This window comes from Saccostrea cucullata, unplaced genomic scaffold (genome assembly GCF_032062105.1).
Source record: "Saccostrea cucullata isolate Sc308-1 unplaced genomic scaffold, CSIRO_AGI_Scuc_v1 ctg57, whole genome shotgun sequence".
In the NCBI taxonomy this organism is placed as follows: domain Eukaryota; kingdom Metazoa; phylum Mollusca; class Bivalvia; order Ostreida; family Ostreidae; genus Saccostrea; species Saccostrea cuccullata.
The window spans coordinates 313,876-334,124 of record NW_026938498.1 but is presented as its reverse complement, the minus strand read 5'-3'; the positions used below and the strand labels follow the sequence as shown (position 1 = coordinate 334,124).

At 32.2% G+C, this 20,249-nt stretch overlaps 1 protein-coding gene across 4 annotated transcripts; it reads left to right on the top strand.

The window, feature by feature from the left end:
* Nucleotides 1–5,556: 5,556 nt before the first annotated feature.
* Nucleotides 5,557–18,613, top strand: LOC134250472 (uncharacterized). 4 transcript variants are annotated; one of them, XM_062732834.1, is made up of 10 exons: nt 5,557–5,802; nt 6,036–6,241; nt 6,624–6,820; nt 7,976–8,049; nt 8,985–9,050; nt 9,997–10,036; nt 11,742–11,807; nt 13,310–13,449; nt 15,151–15,324; nt 17,023–18,613. In XM_062732834.1, exons 1-10 carry the CDS (start codon nt 5,679–5,681, stop codon nt 17,736–17,738), a joined length of 1,803 nt encoding a protein of 600 aa, XP_062588818.1. In that variant the 5' UTR covers nt 5,557–5,678; the 3' UTR covers nt 17,739–18,613. The 4 variants fall into 4 exon arrangements, with proteins under 4 accessions (XP_062588818.1, XP_062588817.1, XP_062588819.1 ...); XM_062732833.1 differs by having other exon boundaries at nt 15,151–15,348; XM_062732835.1 differs by lacking the exon at nt 8,985–9,050 and having other exon boundaries at nt 15,151–15,348.
* The last annotated feature ends 1,636 nt before the right edge of the window (nt 18,614–20,249 follow it).

The following is a 20,249-nucleotide window of genomic DNA, read 5'->3' as shown; positions in this document are numbered from 1 at the left end:
CCCCCTCAGGATCAAATGGTCGTCCCCTAAAATGCTTAAAGTTTGATATTCAGGAAAACGAAATTAAGCATATGTATAATTTCAAATACAATGGAACGAATTTTCTCAGCTTATGAAATAATCAACTATTTCTAATTTGAGTATTTCCGTCAATAAAAAGCTTACTTCCGGTAAAGGGAGAAGTCATTTGAAATGGAATTCAAGTTAAAAAGATATGATGAGAGATATCCTTTTGCAACAAAGAGATATCTCCTTTTGCTAGAGAGATATCTCTTTTAGACACGTTTGAAAGATATCTCTTTCACTTTAAGAGATATCTCGTAAGATAAACTAAGAGAGATATCTTTTTTACTTAAAAAGATATCTCCAAAAGTAATAGAGATATCTCTCTAGGTGAAAGAGATATCTCTTTAACCTTTAGAGATATCTCTTTTCAGGAAAGAGATATCTTTTTAAGTGGAAGAGATATCTCTCTAATAAAAAGAGATATCTCTCTAAGTATAAGAGATATCTTTCAAAGTTTAAGAGATATCTCTTTTTCATAGAGATATCTCTTAAAAATGAGAGATATCTCTTTAAGTTGAGAGATATCTCTATTTTTTAAGAGATAGCTCTCTAAAATGAGACTACGGGGGGTGTCTTCTACCTATTCCCCTTTTTAAAAATCTCAATTCCATAATTAGATAGTTAATTTGTTTTTACAGTAACTAAACTAATTTACCTGTATTTCGTACATTTTAGACAGAAAATAATGAATACATCTATGAGAAAATATGATTTATTTCGGATTTTTGAAATAATAAAAAGGTATTACAAGTAAAAGCAACTTAATATCTTAATTTAAGAACATTAAATAAATAGATTTATTGAAAAAAAGCATTCAAGTTAGTGGATTTTAGAATGAATATACTATAGAAAACAGAGAAAAAATATAAATTAATTCTATCAAAAATCCATTTTTTTTTCCAAATATTAGTAAAAAGTCTGTTTTATAATTTAATAAAGCAAATATACCTGTCCTCTATTCCAACAGGTGTTCATTAATCATTGTTTGTACAGTAATTATATGTTTTCATGGTTAATTATTTGTTTACATAAAAATTCCACCTATTCCCACATAAAATCTTACCTTTTTCTACCTGATTTTCAAAAAATGGGAATGGGTAGAATGAACCCTACGGGGTTGTCAGTTCGGGGTTTCCTCATGCACATACATAATTTTACAATGTAACACAGACAAGTCCCATAACATGTCTGAAATCCTTATACATGTAGCTTTTTTTAAAAGACTATTCTAAAAGTTTTTTTAAAATCTCGCGCAGTCGTATCGAATCTACCGTGGTATAGGGCCTCAGTTTTAAGGTCTCATCCGAAGGATCTGCAACTTTCACTTTAGGGTGTCGAGTGCATGGAAAAGTTGCTACAGGTCTATTTTTCACAGGCACCCGACATTACTAATTTTTCTATCAATAAAAAATAAATATACATTGTACCCCCTACCTAATAATAAACGTTGATTTTTAGGTACATGTAGGGGGTATATTTTTTAATTAAAAGAAAAATAAGAAACATCTGGTGCCTGTGCCACAGGTGCTTGAGGACAGGACCCCCCCCCCCCACCCCCCTTCGATATAGACCCCTGGGCTTTTTCGACTTTTTTCTCATAAATAATCTTTCATTGACATATTTGTGATAAGATCTATACCAACAAATCGAAAAATTACCTAAAACAAACGTTCTATAAAATCTACCCTACATTCTCGATATAAAAATCAACAAGGTTGCCAACTCCGTAAAAAGCTTATCGAACGGAAGTGATGAGGAGAGGACTAATTCCCCATGTTCCCCATATAACCAAACATGCGTATAAGATATGAACAATAGATATATTCTTGTTTTTTGTACGAATTCTTCATAAAGATATTATTTTCAAATGTTTTATAGATTTGACACGAAATATTTAAGGAAAAGAAGGTATTTTAATAAATTGTATTTTTAAAAGGGCATAACTCTCAAAACCAATACATGTAAATCAGTTATTTGAAAAATGTTTAGAAATATTTCATTTACATCAGCGGTTTAGAACTCTATTCTTCCAATACATTTGAAAGACAGTTTTTAAAATGTAAATCAACCAAATTTCTTCAAATGTTTATTTCAAAACAGTGTTTCAGACTTTCTGCAGAACTGTGTATTTCGGTAAAAAGTCGTCTCCTCGTCACTTCCGTTCACTAAGCAAAAACGCTCACTGTAGCCTGACATCCTTTTGGAAAACTGGCCATAACGACTGTTAAAGTGCCTTAACCTTCATGAGAGTTGGCGGTTAATGAAAAGAATATTCAATTTACAATATGAGTTGTTGATTTTAGGGCTTTGTTTAGATTTATGAGACGATTCAACCAAAATTCTCAGCAGTGCCTCTCGGTTTGCAGACGAAGTTGTCAACCTTGTTATTTTATATATAGAGAGTGGGGTAGAAATTTTTATAAAATGTTTATTTAAGCAAATTTTCTGAATTGATAGGATAGATTATATCACAAATGTGTCATCCATATATAATTTATGTGAAAAAAGTCTAACAGGCCTGGGGGTCTATATTGGGGGGGGGGGGGGGTCCTGTCCTCAAGCACCTGTGGCCTGTGCTATAATTTTTATCGACCTAGGTCAGTAGCTATATAGCGGCCAAGATTCGACCTCACGGCCTTCTGAGAAAACATGTAAATAATTCATGGTATTACAAAAATGATAACCCCAGAATGCTGGAAAATACAATTAAAAATTAAAATTTACAAACATAGCTGTGTATATCTTTCTGTCAAAGCACAATTAAGTTCATTGAATACTAACATGACCATTGTGAGGGATATACCTAAACGTTCAACACTGATTTTTTTTTTCAAAATTCATATTAAGTTATTTAGATTTACCAGTATTTCATAGATTCAGGCCACAGGTGCTTGAGGACAGGACCCCCCCCCCCAACCCCCCTTCGATATAGACCCCTGGGCTTTTTCGACTTTTTTCTCATAAATAATCTTTCATTGACATATTTGTGATAAGATCTATACCAACAAATCGAAAAATTACCTAAAACAAACGTTCTATAAAATCTACCCTACATTCTCTATATAAAAATCAACAAGGTTGCCAACTCCGTAAAAAGCTTATCGAACGGAAGTGATGAGGAGAGGACTAATTCCCCATGTTCCCCATATAACCAAACATGCGTATAAGATATGAACAATAGATATATTCTTGTTTTTTGTACGAATTCTTCATAAAGATATTATTTTCAAATGTTTTGTAGATTTGACACGAAATATTTAAGGAAAAGAAGGTATTTTAATAAATTGTATTTTTAAAAGGGCATAACTCTCAAAACCAATACATGCAAATCAGTTATTTGAAAAATATTTAGAAATATTTCATTTACATCAGCGGTTTAGAACTCTATTCTTCCAATACATTTGAAAGACAGTTTTTAAAATGTAAATCAACCAAATTTCTTCAAATGTTTATTTCAAAACAGTGTTTCAGACTTTCTGCAGAACTGTGTATTTCGGTAAAAAGTCGTCTCCTCGTCACTTCCGTTCACTAAGCAAAAACGCTCACTGTAGCCTGACATCCTTTTGGAAAACTGGCCATAACGACTGTTAAAGTGCCTTAACCTTCATGAGAGTTGGCGGTTAATGAAAAGAATATTCAATTTACAATATGAGTTGTTGATTTTAGGGCTTTGTTTAGATTTATGAGACGATTCAACCAAAATTCTCAGCAGTGCCTCTCGGTTTGCAGACGAAGTTGGCAACCTTGTTATTTGAGAGTGGGGTAGAAATTTTTATAAAATGTTTATTTAAGCAAATTTTCTGAATTGATAGGATAGATTATATCACAAATGTGTCATCCATATATAATTTATGTGAAAAAAAGTCTAACAGGCCCGGGGGTCTATATTGGGGGGGGGGGGTCCTGTCCTCAAGCACCTGTGATTCAGGCAGGGTTGTTTACCAAAACGTATTGCTATACGTTCTGGGCTCGATTTGGGTGATCCCACACTCAAACTATTTTGAGTAATTTACATATATTTCATTACTGTAAGTAGTTACGTTACACATTCATTGTCTGACGTCACGGCGTCAGACAGTACTAGATTTAACCAGGGCTTATTTATGCAGTCTTTCCATGAAATTGTTTAGATAGTTCGATGGTGGAAATTTCGATACATGCATAATCTCCAAAGACGAATGTAGTTCGTTCCAGGAGGAAATGAGCTTTTATTTACATTACTTAATGATCGTGTCTTTAGTATAATCCGTGCTTTCATCTTTTAACATGTCCGCTTCAGTTCTCTATAAAAAATACCTTATTATATAAGTCTCATTGTTTTGTGTTGTGTTTCAAAGATTAAGTTATGCTTAAATAATTGATTGCTTATTTTCAGTAAAATTATACCTTGGCATTGCTTTACTTGTACCTAAACATCAGGCACGTGGTAAAATATTTTCTCTTAGTTGTCCTGCTCCAAATATGATAAAAACTGATAGTGCAGTGTCTGAGAAAAATGCAGTGAAAACAGAAAAAAATTCTTATTCAAGTTCGCTTTTAATTCTTTATTGTGTAAATAGATTTGCATGTTGCTGAATTGTTATACTTCACTCCTATGCAACGATTATATTTTGAACGATATTGCATCAATTTGTAAATTAGTTTGCATCATCTAGTTTCTTTTCCCAGATGCTTCAGTTAAGAATTTCATCAATCAATTACGTAACAGTGTTAAGTAGAGAATCATTGTACATCAAATGGTTTGAGAAGCAATGAAAGCTTTCAAGAACAGCAGGGGAATGGTCAGCATGTGTAACGCTCTGCCAAGATTGTTATCGCCAGGGTTAAGGTTATACGCGCCCATTAAGTGATCAAAGATGTTCCCTTTGATTTTATCATTTACAATCTTCATTTTATTCTGTTTGTTAAATAAAAAATTAGTTAGGTCATTTAACATATAAAATATTACTTGAAAAATGCTGACCCGGGATCTTGAAACATCTTAAGCCTACGTCCATCAAATTCTTTTTTTTTTTTTTTTTTTTTTTTTTTTTTTTTTTTTACAATAAACTGTTGTAAAAGTCAAGCAGACCAGAAGGGTTAGGTATATTTTTAATATTGTTTCACATAGATGTTGTTATGTGCAAATGAAGAAATGAGTTCCATAATTAATAAATATTTTATCGGCGATTAAAAATTTCACTTAAGTCTTAGTTTGTTTCGTGATCCTGGGCTGGAGCCAGGAGCTTCAATTTAAAGTTCTTTGTACATTATTGTATACAATATTGATTGCGCATGGTATCTTGAAGATATATTATCGAACGAAAGAAATTTTATAACATAATATATTATTTCTTTCCGCTTTATTAATTTAAGCAAACTACGTCAGACAAGCTTTTTAGGAAAGCTAATACTTGTGTAGTTTTATGTTTCGAAAACTAAATGTCAAATGAATAATGTAATGTACGACTTACTAAAATTCAAGCACTTGTATGCCCTTGACCTTTGTCACCGCCATTGACAACGCTATCAACAACATGGCTGCCCGATAAAGAAGGAAACGGTCAATTTATGATTTTCTTGGAATGTGTTAGTCCTTGACATGCATTTAAGATGAAGAAGAATCCCTTAGCATGATAAATAAGGGCTCGCGATCTGAAGGCGGCCATAAACCGCATCTTCGTCTTCTAGATTTGACTTTCGACAATGGGGTCACAAAATCGGAGAACGGATCCAGGCCTCATGGGGGCCTGAGAGGTGTGTTGTAATTTTTCCTTTATTAAGCTCTTGGTTTACATCATTGTATATCTAAATCTTTAATGAGGTGTATGTGTGATTAACTTATAAAACTATTTATTCCTCCTTCTAAACATAATTGGGTTCGTTCCAGAAAGTCACCCTTTAGGTCATAAGTGTATACTTCTAGTTGAAAAATTCTCTCTAAACTGTTTAATAGAATAGATCTAAGACAGTTTTGTGTTACAATGTAGGTAGCAAGAAGCATCCTTTAAGTCCTTATTCCTTTAACAAGCCATCGGAATATCATGTCCAACTTAGAGAAGATATCAACAATCTCTTCAAAGAGGAATTTTTTGATGGACGCGGTTCCCCATCATGGGCGTTTGGGATCAGTAAAGAGATGACACACAGTGGGGAGTCTCCATTTCATGTCCATGGTCTGCTGAGTACAAGTAAAGTATGTATCATGTTAATAAAAGCATAAATTATGTTAAGAAAATAATAACAGTATGTTTTATATCCTATACTTATTTTACTGTGTAAACTACTTCTACATGTAAGCTACTAAATTCCTCAAATGAAGATATATTTAAACATCATCATCGTCCTTTACACCCTGTGGTGTGTAGGGGACGATGATGTTTATTTTATATATTAAATAAATGCTATGATTTAATTGCTGATCTTGCACTCAGCAGATGTATTTGAGTTGAGATTTAGCAATATGGAATTGATTTTCAATATGCACAGAGAGAGAAGTTGAAGAAAATATATGGCAAAATAGAATATGTGCAACACATTAAAAAATTGGTGAATTCATCATGTAATTGTGTTTACAGGTGGAAAGTGAAACAAGCTCGGTTCACAACATCAGGCGTTCGGTAACTCCTGCTTCCTCGGCAAGGAATACTCCAAGAAAAAGAAATACAGGAACTTCATATTACCGCCCCACAACTCCTCACCAGTTCTTAACGGCAACAAATCCATCACAACTGTCTGCCAAGGAACTCAAGTATGGAAGACCCACGAGGACCACGTAAGCAAAATTTATTTATTTCATTTTTTTCATTTCAGTTAGAGTCCAGTAAGAGTCATAAAAATTCATCTATTTGAATACTTGATAAAGGTATTGTACAGTAATCTACTAAATTTTGAATGAATTTAGAGCTGATGTAATAGTATTTAACTTTTGTGATCTCTTGCCTGCCTCGAGATCCAATTATATTACAAAGGTTTTTTTTCCCATTTGCGGTAAATCAGGAGATTAAAAGTCATAACATATATTTATTTCTTAAAAAAAAATTCTATCTCTCTCATAAGAAAAAACATGAAAGATTTTAAAAATTAAGTGATAAACAGAAAAATTATTTTACGCTGTATTATAATTCAATCAAGTTTACAGTTATAAGAAAGATAATATTGTTTCAAATGAAAGAGCCCTTTATTTATGGATGCATTATTTTATACATATTTATTTCATTGAGCTAGCTACTTGTTGTGTTCTGGGGACTAAAATACTAGTTTTTAGTTTGTATGTTTCTTATTTTTGAAAAAAAAATTACAATTGCCAAAAAAAGGCTTATTAAAGGTCAGTAAAACAATTACATTCTATCATACAAACATGCTTTATTTATACATATATAATTTAATTTTGTTTGTATTCTAGCCTCACATTGGTTGATTTCCAAAAAGGAATGCATTATTCTGTATAATCTGGTTTGGTATGGGGACACCCCCCAGCTGAATCATCTGTATCCATGCAATCCCCTCATTTACAGACCTTGAGATTCATGGAAAATTCCAGATTTAATAAATGAAACTTTAACTTCAAACAGTATCTTGATCTCACCTCATGCAAACAATAAAGCAGATTATAAAGCGTAAACTGACCAAAACCAGGTTATATTGAGTAATTTGGCCAAGAATTAGATTCATTTCTTAAATACACACATGTATACGTAGAAATGTAAATAGTGACAGAAGTTATGTTTTCACAATGTATTTTGGTTGAAAAAATTAGGAAAATTTATAGTCAAAACTACTTTTAAAAATATTTTGATATTTTAAAAAAAAAAATTGTGATGCATCACAAATAATTCTTTTTGTGGATACCCATCCCTATATAATATTTTTTTATATTTTAGAAATTAAAATTCAGAAAGCACATACATAATCACTTTTTATTTTATAGCTTACTGCGAGCCAGACAAAGATGTGCTTCAGCTCCTGTGAATTCCTATGATGTAAGAAGAGAAGTAGTCAAAAGTAAGTCAAGTGTTAAACTCTAAAAATAAAGATTTGAAATTTCTATATATTTCAAACAAGATAGAATTTCACAAATTAGAGTGGTGTCAAACATACAGTCATGTTTTAAATAGATGTAAAAAGAGTTTCAAAATGTGCAATAGACAAAGGAGGGATGAGAGCATTAATTAATTTTTTTTTTTTTAATGTTTTGTTGTTGTTTTGTTTGTTTCCTTTCTTCTTATTGTTGTTGTTGATTTAGATCTTTATATGACATGTACAATTTATAATCAAGTTAAGTTATTTTTAAAACTAATTCTGTCAAACTATGATAATATTGATATCCTTCAGATTCAATACATAATATAACTGTGAAGTAAGTGTTTTGAGTTTTCCCAAATTTTCTTCATTGCATGTTAATATACCCACAGTCTATATTTCGTCTCTTGGATATGGACTTTGGACAGCCAAAGCTGTTTACATCAAAATCCCTTTCTTTTTGTTTATATACATGTATATACAGTAAAACTAGCTCTGTTATAACGAAGTCACTGGGGCCTATGAAATTACTTAGCTATAACTGTAATTCGTTATATCCGTATAAGAAATTGATTATTTTTTTTTATTTGGGGATCTAAAATGACTTCGCTTTATCCTTGAATTTCCAATATCCATGTTCGTACTAAACGAGTTTTACTGTACTTACTTAAATGTTATCATTCAAACTGATTCTAGGAGTATTTTTTTAGAATTTAAAAAAAATTAAAAAAGACCCCTTGCCAAAAACAAAAACAAAAAATTGCCTGGATGGTTTATGAAAGTCAAGAACGTTACCATTTCACATATTTGATTTTGATATTTCTTTCATACCTTGGTTTGTATACTATTATATCAGCTATAGACTTATTGATGATTTTTTTTTCTTTCATACCTTGGTTTGTATACTGTTATTTCAGCTATAGATATTGATGAGGTGGAACCTGAAACATTTCGCTATGCAGACCACTGTCTGTCATGCCGAGGTATCCCACAAAATACAAACCATAAATCAATATTCGGTCACTCATATTTTTCAATGCTGTCACCACTTTGGCTGAAGGGTGGATTTTTATTTTCTTTTCTCTTTTCTTTCAAATGCATGAATTGTTTCAAGATTTTATTTTCTTGCTTTTCATATTATATATATTTGGAGATTTCACATATTGAATGCAAATTTAGAATCTATTGATTTCACACAAATTATGTAGACTTTTGTTCAATGTAGGTGCATGTGTTTTGTTCACTACTGCTATATTTCTTTTCTTTTGGGATATATATATATATATATATATATTGTTTACAATATGTATTTTATATTTTAAGTTTAATGAGGATTGTATAATGTTTAAGGTGTGTGCATGTACACACAACTCAATTTCGTTAAAAACTAAGTACCAACTTTCAAAATGTTTCCTTTTTAAATCCGTATGAATATATTTTGGAATGATATTATGCAAAGTAGTTTCTAAGTACATGTAGGAATATAGGTAATTGGGTCAAATGTGAAATGTTACGTTACGTCTCATAAAAAAAACTAAATAAAGAAACATCAAACAAACTTTAAGAGAAACCAATCACTACTGGCAAAAAAAAGGAAAAAAAAGAACCAGTTTAATTATACTAGTGGTTTTGGTTGATTATATTGTGGTTTTGTGGTTTGGTTGATACATATGTAACATGAAACCCAGAAATATGAGGGAATATTTGAAATGTAGATCATTGAAAAATATGAAATTAAAAATATTGAAAAATGAACCATACAATTTTTTTTTACTTCACATAATTCATCATGTAGTTTTTATTTTCAAAGAAAAAGCTTATGGTTTGTTTTCCTCGAATGCATTATAATATTTTGTTTTCTAAGAAAAAAAATATGTACATAAAAGTGCCAAAACAGGTTTTTGATGATATTTTTTCGTTTTAATTCAGAAGCAGAAAGCACTACATCCACTGGTCAAATGAACAAAGAGTAAGTTTTTTTTCTCACATGATGAATATCTTTTGTTCATGAGAAAGCAAATATATTCATACAGCTTGAAAATGGTGCGCAGATTTAATTATGTCAATTAACATTCATCTCACATTTGTTTGAAGTGTAAATTAACATTTTGTTTTTTGATCTAATTCATTAGATGTCACTAAAGGTGAGTTTCAACACGTAATAAACAACTGTGTAACAAATGTGCCGGAAAACCAATACACATGTGTTGTACATAAGTGTATTGTACACGTAAATTTTACGCGTATGATAAACTTTGGTTCACTGTCACCTTAACGTGTTCACACAACTTGAAAAGATGAAATGTCGACTTGAAAGAACTGATTTAAATGCAAATCATTTCTTTGTACCATACGCCGAATGAATGCATGAATGCAATAATTTCACACTATGTCTTTTTTGCATGGATTAAAGCTTAAGTGCATGAGCGACAAGTGATGACAAGTACAAACATGTATACATATATATATTTACATTGGATGTTTTATTCATATGTGATGATACGTTATTGCACGCCTGTATTAATGCATGTTGTTAAACGTAATAATTATATGATTGCATGTTGTCTTCACCTAAAAGATTTATATATCACGCAATGCATTTCGAAACCCCACGTATTCTTGTACAAATACCGCTAATTAATCAACCTTTTTTCATAATATTCATTCATCAAAATATAAATTGAAGTTCCATACACAACTATATGATATCCATCTACTGAAAATCTCCATCTTTCGCCTGTGACGAGAAATGCCAATAATATAAATGTAAATGACTTGAACATAAGCAACTTTTATGGAAAGCTGCCGACAACTTGACATTTAATGGCCCATTTTCTACCACATTGCACTAGTTCCTTCAGTCATCAAATTTTTCTAGGTCATTTAATTAAAATTTATATGAATTTTCCTCCTGACAATTGAACTCCCCTTTGATCTTTTATCTCCGTTGACGAATTCCTGAATGTCAAAACCAGCTTAATGATTATTATGAAATGCGTTGTCAAAATTAGATCTTGATAAAAAGAGAGGGGATTTGCTTCGGTCCATGGTTGATAGAGAAGAATGAAATATTCATTATTCATATTTTGTAAGAGTAGAGTACATGTAGTACTTTTTTCCTATATTTAATTAAATGAACTAAATGAATTAAATGCATGCTGAAACTAGTAACATAAGGAGCACAACTAAAAGACAAAAATTATTTTAATAACTACATTTCAGACTAAAATAAATTCGCTTAATAAACATGTACATGTATATATATACTCCCTGAAAGATAACATGGGGGAGGGTTTTGTGCCAGATTCATTTCCTGAGAGAAAATTGATTTCTTTTTCCTCACGACAATACGTTGTCCTTCGTCTGACTACACGTCTGTGAATTTATTACAGTGTAGTGATATAGGTTTACTTAAAGTAGTAATATCCATTATGGGGTAGAATTGTTAAGTATATAATTGTGACATTTTATGTCGGAATTTTATTGAAAGCGAATTTTAAGCTTGGTGTTTGTAATGACAAAACTTATGGTAAAAATCTTTATATTTCTAAAGAAGGGTAGGTTTCATACGTCTTCATGGGCGTACATTCTTGGGAAAAAAAATTATGTAGTTTTTTCTTCTTTATTTTTTAAAAAATATTTATCACAAGTTTGAATTGTTTAATTTGTTACAGGGTTCTTGTCGCCCCTCCAGAAGGCGAATCCCCCCATGCTTTCCTCACAGGAGCAAGATACAACAGGTAATCATATATTTTAAAAATTATCATGATAAAACCTCTTTTTTCTAGGTGAAAATAAAAGTAGGATAATAGCTACACAACGTAAACCTCGTAAATTAAAAGCGCTTTGCTCATCACGCCTTCAGCGTTTATGTCAAATAATCACGCGAACAAATTAATTGATAATATCACAACAGTCAAAATATTAGGCATTTTTTTCTTAAATATACAGAGTAACATAAAATTGACAGGTATATGTTCATAACGTACTACGTATATACAACCCGCTTTCGTTTCAAAAAAAATTTAAGTGCATTTTACAGCATATGTGCCTCAAATTAATGTTAAAAATCATATCTATTTTGTAACGAACTTTCACACAGAAATTATATTTACTAATAGAAATTGATAAGTCAATTAAAAATTGTAAAATGCACATTTTTAGCATTTTGAAAATGATATCCGTGACGCCCTCTCAGTGCAAGAATTTTTTATTCATACCAAGTGGGTTACTAATTAGTAAAAGTACATTTCGTGGTTATTTCACGTTCCTTATCATAGACCAGAGACCGAGAATATTTTCATTATAAACAGACACATTTAAAGCCTTTCTATCATGGGTTATGATTTTATTGCGTTAATTTTTAACTTTTTTTATCACTAGAAGACATTCATCTTGAGAATGCCAGAAGTACAAATGTCATTTTGAAAATCGTGAATGTTTTTGTTTAAAGTAATAGAATTCGTGAGAAAACAATTACATAAGCTACGATTTTAATTATGCTCTTGTCGTGTTCATGTGCCTCTTCTGACAATTAATTTATTGTTTAAATATTAATCTGCATTTACTTACAAATATATTTCCACTATTAATTGAAAAATAATAAATGAGAATTTTTTAAAATAAAAAAAATAGTTTACTGTACAGGTATTTCTGTTCTGTTAATTCTAAACATAGTCTTTTATAATTATTATTCACAGGAACCAAAAATTTTACCAATTTTAATTTGCGGCCTTCTGGGTAGGAATTTTCGCGGGGAAACATTAATAAGTACACGTGTATCTTCATGAAACAATATGAAATTATGAAGTACCCAGAACATAAATGGTTATTCTGAAATCACTAATTTTCGTGGGAAATTAATTTTCGTGGTTTTCGAGGTATGAAGAGACCCACGAATTAACGTCCACCGTGAAATGCAAATTTTCGCATATAATATTGCTGAACAACTCTTGAACCAATACATTTTCTTCAAACCACGAAAATTTGACCCCTCGAAAATATGCAATTTTACAGTATGTTAATAGATATATTTTGAATATGGTAGTAAACTTTTAATATTATGTTTTATTACCATTGAAAAATATCTTCAAGAAATAATTAAGAAAAACCTATCATTTTTTTTCTCACACAAATGCTAATGCTATTATCTATAATTAATCATGTACTTTATTGAGTACTTTTAAAATTATCGCATATTTGATGCCTAAAAATATAAAAATATTGCCCCCATTTTTCACAGAGCCCATTTGCTTGATGCCAAGAGTTTGTCAGTCTATGGGGTATACATGCCAAGGACGAATCCTCAAGGAATCTTTATGACAGGTCATGCTACACAGAGGTCAAGGGATAAAGGTCAAAATATACCCGCAGTACCCCCAGGTAGGATGGAGTTCTAGGTTTTAAAATCATGATCTTAGAACTTTCAGTTTCAGCAGTGTTGCACAATACGTGTATGCACATCTACTGAAAAGCTGCCTTGGTTAAAATTGTAGGACAAAAAATAAAGCTAATTGTTATTAAAGAACAAGGTTCACTTTTGCCTTTTTTTGGCCCTGTGAATTTCTGAAAAACTGAAACTGCTTAGTTTTAGTTAACAATGCATTGAATAACACTTACATCTTTGGTGATTTTGGATCTATCAAAAATGACATAATTTTCCGGCTAGTCAATGCATTATGACATCACGAAATGCGTCAATTTCCTAATATTCTGAAAAAGTCTACAAAAACAGTTAAATTTTAAAGATATTTTCGATATTTAATATAGAGCGCAACCTCTGATCTAAAATATGCAACTAGTAAATAATACACTGTAGAACTGTTTCTGAGGATTAAAAGACATGTTTTATTTTTTAGATTAGAGAGTGCACTCATATTATTTTTCTTCACTGAAAGTACTCAAATATACCTGTTTACCTTTAAATTCAAGAACATTACAATTTCATAAAGCCACATCTCCAAGACCTGGACTTTAGGAGAACATTTTTGACAGGAAATGAAAGAACTAAGTCTCTATTTATTTTTAATGCTTCAGATGGAACATCATTCAAGTGTTCATCAATCAGTTGGTTTATCTACAGGGCCATTTTATGCATAAAGTGAGCCGAGCTCTTTCTACAAATAAATATCTCTAAATATTGTTAAAATTCACTATTTAATCTATTCTCACACTTGTGTTGACTTGTTTCTAAGTATATCGCATGGTTTACAAAATATCAGCGTATTAAATGGTTTAATTAATATTGGTTACGCAAATATTTTTTCGAAAATATATTCACATTTGTAGGTGGAGTTTGACAGAAGGACATTAATCACTTTATAAAGGGGCATTAATACATCGTTGTTAAAATAATTCCTTTGACATTTCCTGAAAAGAATTTTTTACATTATTTTGAATCCCATTTCCGTTTATTCATAGTGACAAGCCATACATTATAAAAGATGAAAGGAAAAATATGGTATTTATATCAAGGTCAGATACTATTGTTACAGTGTCCTCTTTTATGTATTTCCTTTTACATACACAATGCATTGCTTGTACACAGAGGAAGAAAAAATGACTGTGCAATGGTATTTGGTTAAAAAAAACAACAACTCATTGAAAGAAAGGAAACGTTATTTAATCACTAAATTCCTTTCACGGATATGTAACATTGAAGGCCATTTACATACGTGTGAAGAATGCTTGTTGAGTTGGAGAAAATTATAGTTTTTACCATACTAAAAAGAAAATACTGAGTTGACCCATTTCATTTTCAACTATGGGATATATGTACCTGTAATTTGCTCTAAGAAAAATGTAAAGGACAACATAGTTTTTACGAACAGACATTGTTTACTAAAATAGGAAAAGCTTATACAAATAAATTTTTGATTATTCAGTGTAAATTTCAATTTTATTCTATTCTAAATCAAAGGGCATGCAGGTGTCTCTAACTGCACAAAAATACCACAAAGTCAGAACTCGACGGTATGCAGTGTATTAAATTCAATAACTTCGTTTATTTACAATGTACCATACCGGAGGTTGGTAAGTAATCTTATAATACGTATAGAAAAAAAAATATTGATACTGTTTTAGATTCCCCGCGTTCTGACGTCGACGAGGCGTCAAAACCAGTGACGAAGCGCCCCTCAACAGCGCCGGGTAAAAGGTTACTATCTTCCGGTTCTTCACAGCACCCCGGGGGACGGCCCCGCAGTGCGTGGGGGGAACACTCCACAACATGTCACTTGGTGCACGGGGACACTGAAAGTGAGAATGAGAAACCTAAGAAAAGTTGGTGGCTTTAGTGGTAGCACGTGGTGGTGGTCGCCATATTGTAGACGTGTCGCTTCTCTAACCATCTCTAGCTGTTCTTTTCTATTTTTTGGCTTATAGCATATAGAAAGTTTTGAATTTCTAATATAAATTAGCATATGTAGAAATCATTATCGTAGTCATTTTTAACTTGTTTAGAAATAGAGAAATATCTTTCATTAATTAGTACATGTAGTTCATAGAAAGATAACAAGCATGCGTGACATTGTAGGTCTTTTATCAATCTTGTATTTTAAAAAGATTTTGACGATTTCCGTTTATGGACATCAGAAATTTCAAAACACCTTTTGAACACATACACTGTAGCAAACAACTATGCTTTCTACTGGTATAACTACGAAGCACCCCACGAAAAAATGAAAGGAACACGCAATTTTAATAAAACTCCCCCCGAAACTGTGCGAAATAACCATAAAAACATTTGAATCAAATGTAATGTTAATCACTGGCCTATAGAAATAATTATAGCATTCTGAAGTCTTTATAATAGTAACTTAATAATGATGGTTTTCATTCAATGATTTGCATTTCATATACATGTATATATGCTGTATTACATGTAAATAGACCGGTAACGTTAAGGTCTCAAAGAAAATTTGAAAAAATAAGATTTCCCCCCCAAAAAAGATTCTTTACAAATTCGAATGCTGTTCATTTTCTCTTCATAATGTATTCATTTCTTATATTAGGAAAATACATATTTTTGTTGTATAATAATTTATTCCCAAGATTAAATATAACTAGACCAAGGTATGCGTTATGATAATATTATGAAAAAATAGGCTTAATGGTAATAGCATTTTGTAAAGCTTTTAACATTTATTTTGTGAAATGAGATATCTGTAATTATTTTCATTAGCAATATAATAGTAACTACGTTTCAGTACAGTATTTTTCGTATTTTAATTGATGACATACTGGCTAAGTTTTCATTGAATTTTGTCAGACAGACAAAAGTTACTAAGGGACACGAGTTTAGAGTTAAATTTCTCAATACTTTCAAAATACCTTAAATTTATACCCCCCCCCCCAAAAAAAAAAAAAAACAATGCGTAAAGTGGGATTTAGGATATTCAGTAATATGCATTTTTATTACCACCCACCCCTCCAATACAGTAAAAATAATGAAGAAATTATTAGCGAGTATTTTATGATAATTGAGAGAGAGGGAGAGAGAGAATAGAAGGTGCGAGTGCATTTGACACAGCTTTTACACAACAACCACCTACACCCGCTTATAGATGTAAGTGTCGAATCACATTTGTGTACACGTGTCTTATTTTTCTTTTTTATTTGCAAGCGATTAATTAATTTTGTTTGCTTATTGAATAATTTTTGCTTTGCTGTGTCATTCTGCGTGGTAGAATTACGCTGTAGTTCTTTTTATTAAAAATTTTAGTCTTTCATACATGAATTGTATTTAATTAATATCAGTCTTAGAGGGTTTTTTTCATATACTGATACACTGTATAATACATTCTCAGAAGTCATTGATTTAAGCTGTAAAAACAGACAAAAACGAATAATGTACCGGTATATGTAATAATGTTCACTGATTTAAGAGATATTAACTTTCTGAAACAAGGAACTTTGTTAGTTCGTTAACACAAGATTTATTTTTATTTTTTACAGAGGTAGTGCTGGTGACCTTCAAAGGGAGTAAACATATGAAAAATCCGGAATCCGTTCTTCCATCCGTCACCGGTCGCACTGCACCAAAAACGTACTTCCGCCGACCACGAGAAATGGCAGACGATTCTGCCTCTTTGCATGCTCAACCTCCACCCACTCCTGTTGGTGCGTTTTCGGTTCGGGATGAAAGTGAACATGTTCCAACAGAATCCGGACGAGAACAATTGAATTCTGTTGATCCAAATCCGGATGAGGTACCAGCGCATGCAGATGTTGACCAAAGACTTGATAAGATAATAGAAAAACCGGACATTGATGATAAGATATTAGATAAAATATTAAATGAACAGGAAATCTTGCTAGAAAAATCAAGGCTAACTTCGTTTGAAACAAAGAATGGCATCGATACCGAAAAAACGGAAACTAACAAAGAAAAAAGTAAGGAAACAAAACTTCTAGATATTACTGAATTGACTCTAAATGGCCAAGACTCAAGCAAAGTAGATAATTTAACCAATGAACAGAAACCAAAGGATGAAATCTTCATCACAAACAATGAAAATCAAGTCTTAAACGGCGACAATGATAATGTTGACGATGCAGACAAAGAAAACATCCCTTCTGACTTAAAAACGGACTGCATAGCTGAGGAAGAAATTCCCACACAGATCCACGTGACAATTACGGAAAAACCGCATGATTCTACACCAAATTAACTTCCGGTTAACGCCATTACCGTTCTTAGTTCTTCAAAGAGCACCAATCTAGAATGTTATTTTTGGCTTACGTTAACAATTTTCAAGAGAGGAAATAATATATGCTAGGTCTTGATTCGTTCTAATATCCTTTTTATGCCCCGTTGATCCATTCTAATATCCTTTTTATGCCCCGTAATTAGCTTGACAATGTACATTTGAACATGCATATATATCTAATATCATGAATTTCAATCGAAATAACATGCAACCTACTTCTAATATTCCTATTATAGTCAGATAGCTTTTCATTTAAGGGGAATGGACCTGTTCAATTCATTTTCTCGAAAATATGGTGATTAAAGGTTACCGGATTTAATAGATTTTTACGACTTCTTTCCGTTCAACGGAAATAAAATTGATAAAAATAATTATTATTAATGAAAAAATCTGGATATGATACTCAATATATTCCAAAATGTATAACGGAAATAGTATACATTTGGCATGCGTTTGGGGTATCAATCATTTTGGCTGTTTCACTTTGTGGTTTTAAATTACCTACCACTTACATATGAATGTTAGACTTATTAAAGCCTGTTTAATTTCATTTATCCTTATTAGTCGAGAGTCATCAAGACTGATCGAAATAAACCTTTTAAAATTTGTATTATGATGCAAAAAAAACAAATAAGACGGTATTCTATATGATTATATATACCTAACAGTTTTGCGGTGAGAACATACATGTAGTTCATTTCGTCATTTGTCTCATGTTTTTGTCTTGCTAGTCTTTTGTCAGGAAGTCATTGTTTTACCTATGAATACCGAAGCTTTGTTTTTTTTGACAATCACCCTTACATGTTGCATTTATGTATTTGTATTCCGCATAATAAACCGAGATTATAGAATGTGCATCTTTCCATTTTTTTAGCTCACCTGGGCCGAAGGCTCAAGTGAGCTTTTCTGATCACATTTTGTCCGGCATCCGTCTGTCCGTCTGTCTGTAAACTTTTCACATTTTCGACTTCTTCTCAAGAACCGCTGGGCCAGTTTCGACCAAACTTGCCACAAAGCATTCTTTGGTGAAGGGGATTCAAAATTGTTCAAATAAAGGGCCACGCCCTCATTCAAGGGGAGATAATTGAGAATTAATGAAAATTTGGTGGTATGTTTTAAAAATCTTCTCAACAACCACTGTGCCAGGAATGATAAAATTTATGGGGAAACATCCTTCTTCTCAAGAGCAGCAGAGTCATTATTGCTCATATTTATATAAAAGCATCCCCAGGTAGTGTAGATTCAAGTTTGTTCAAATCGTGACCTTTGGGGGGTAGGGCGGGGCCACAATGGCTGACCAAAGTTTTACATAAAAATATAAAGGAAAATTCTTTAAAAATCTTCTCAAGAACAGCAAAGCCATAATTGCTCATATTTATATGGAAGCATCCCCAGGTAGTGTAGATTCAAGTTTGTTCAAATCATGACCCCTGGGGGAAGGGCGGGGCCACAATGGCCGACCGAAGTTTTATATTGAAATATTTAGGAAAATTCTTTAAAAATCTTCTTCTCAAGAACAGCAGAGCCATAATTGCTCATATTTATATGGAAGCATCCCTAGGTAGTGTAGATTAAAATTTGTTCAAATCATGACCCCTTGGGGTAGGGCGGGGCCATAATGGCCGACCAAAGTTTTATATAGAAATATATAGGAAAACTCTTTATATCTTCTTTTCAAGAATAGCACAGCCATAATTGCTCATATTTTTATGGATGCATCCTCAGGTAGTGTAGATTCAACTTTGTTCAAATTATGACCCCCGGGGGTAGGGCGGGGCTAAACTTTTGGATTTAAACTTTTCAATAGTAAACCAATTTCTACTTTTTCCTAGCCACAATGCTCGGGTGAGCGATGTGGCCCAAGGGCCTCTTGTTAATCTAAAGGTTCCTGTACATGAACTTGCTTATTTATGACATTTATCAGAAAAAAAACTTTTTCACATATGCTTTACTAAACAACATCAAAACGAACGACTTTTCCATGTTTGTACAATTATAACTCACGATAAATTACCGTTCAGTCTTTTTGACATTATTGACTTCATTCATAGCTGCTTTTGCCCTGAGGGGATCCGGGTTAGAATACGTCCTCAGTACCCCCTTGCTTGTCGTAAAAGGCGACTAAATGGAGCGGTCCTTTGGATGAGACCGTATAAACCGAGGCCCCGTGTCACAGCAGGTGTGGCACGATAAAGATCCCTCCCTGCTCAAAGGCCGTAAGCGCCGAGCATAGGCCTAAATTTGCAGCCCTTCACCGGCAATGGTGACGTCTCCATATCAGTGAAATATTCTGGAGAGGGACGTTAAACAGTATACAATCAATCAATCAATCATAGCTGCTTTTACAAGAAGTGAAACTCGTAAATGAACTTATCTTATCGTTGGTTACTTACAACATTAATTTGTTCAAAATATTGCGATTATAGATACATGTACACGTACTCTGAAGTTTATATTAATTAAAGATGCTTG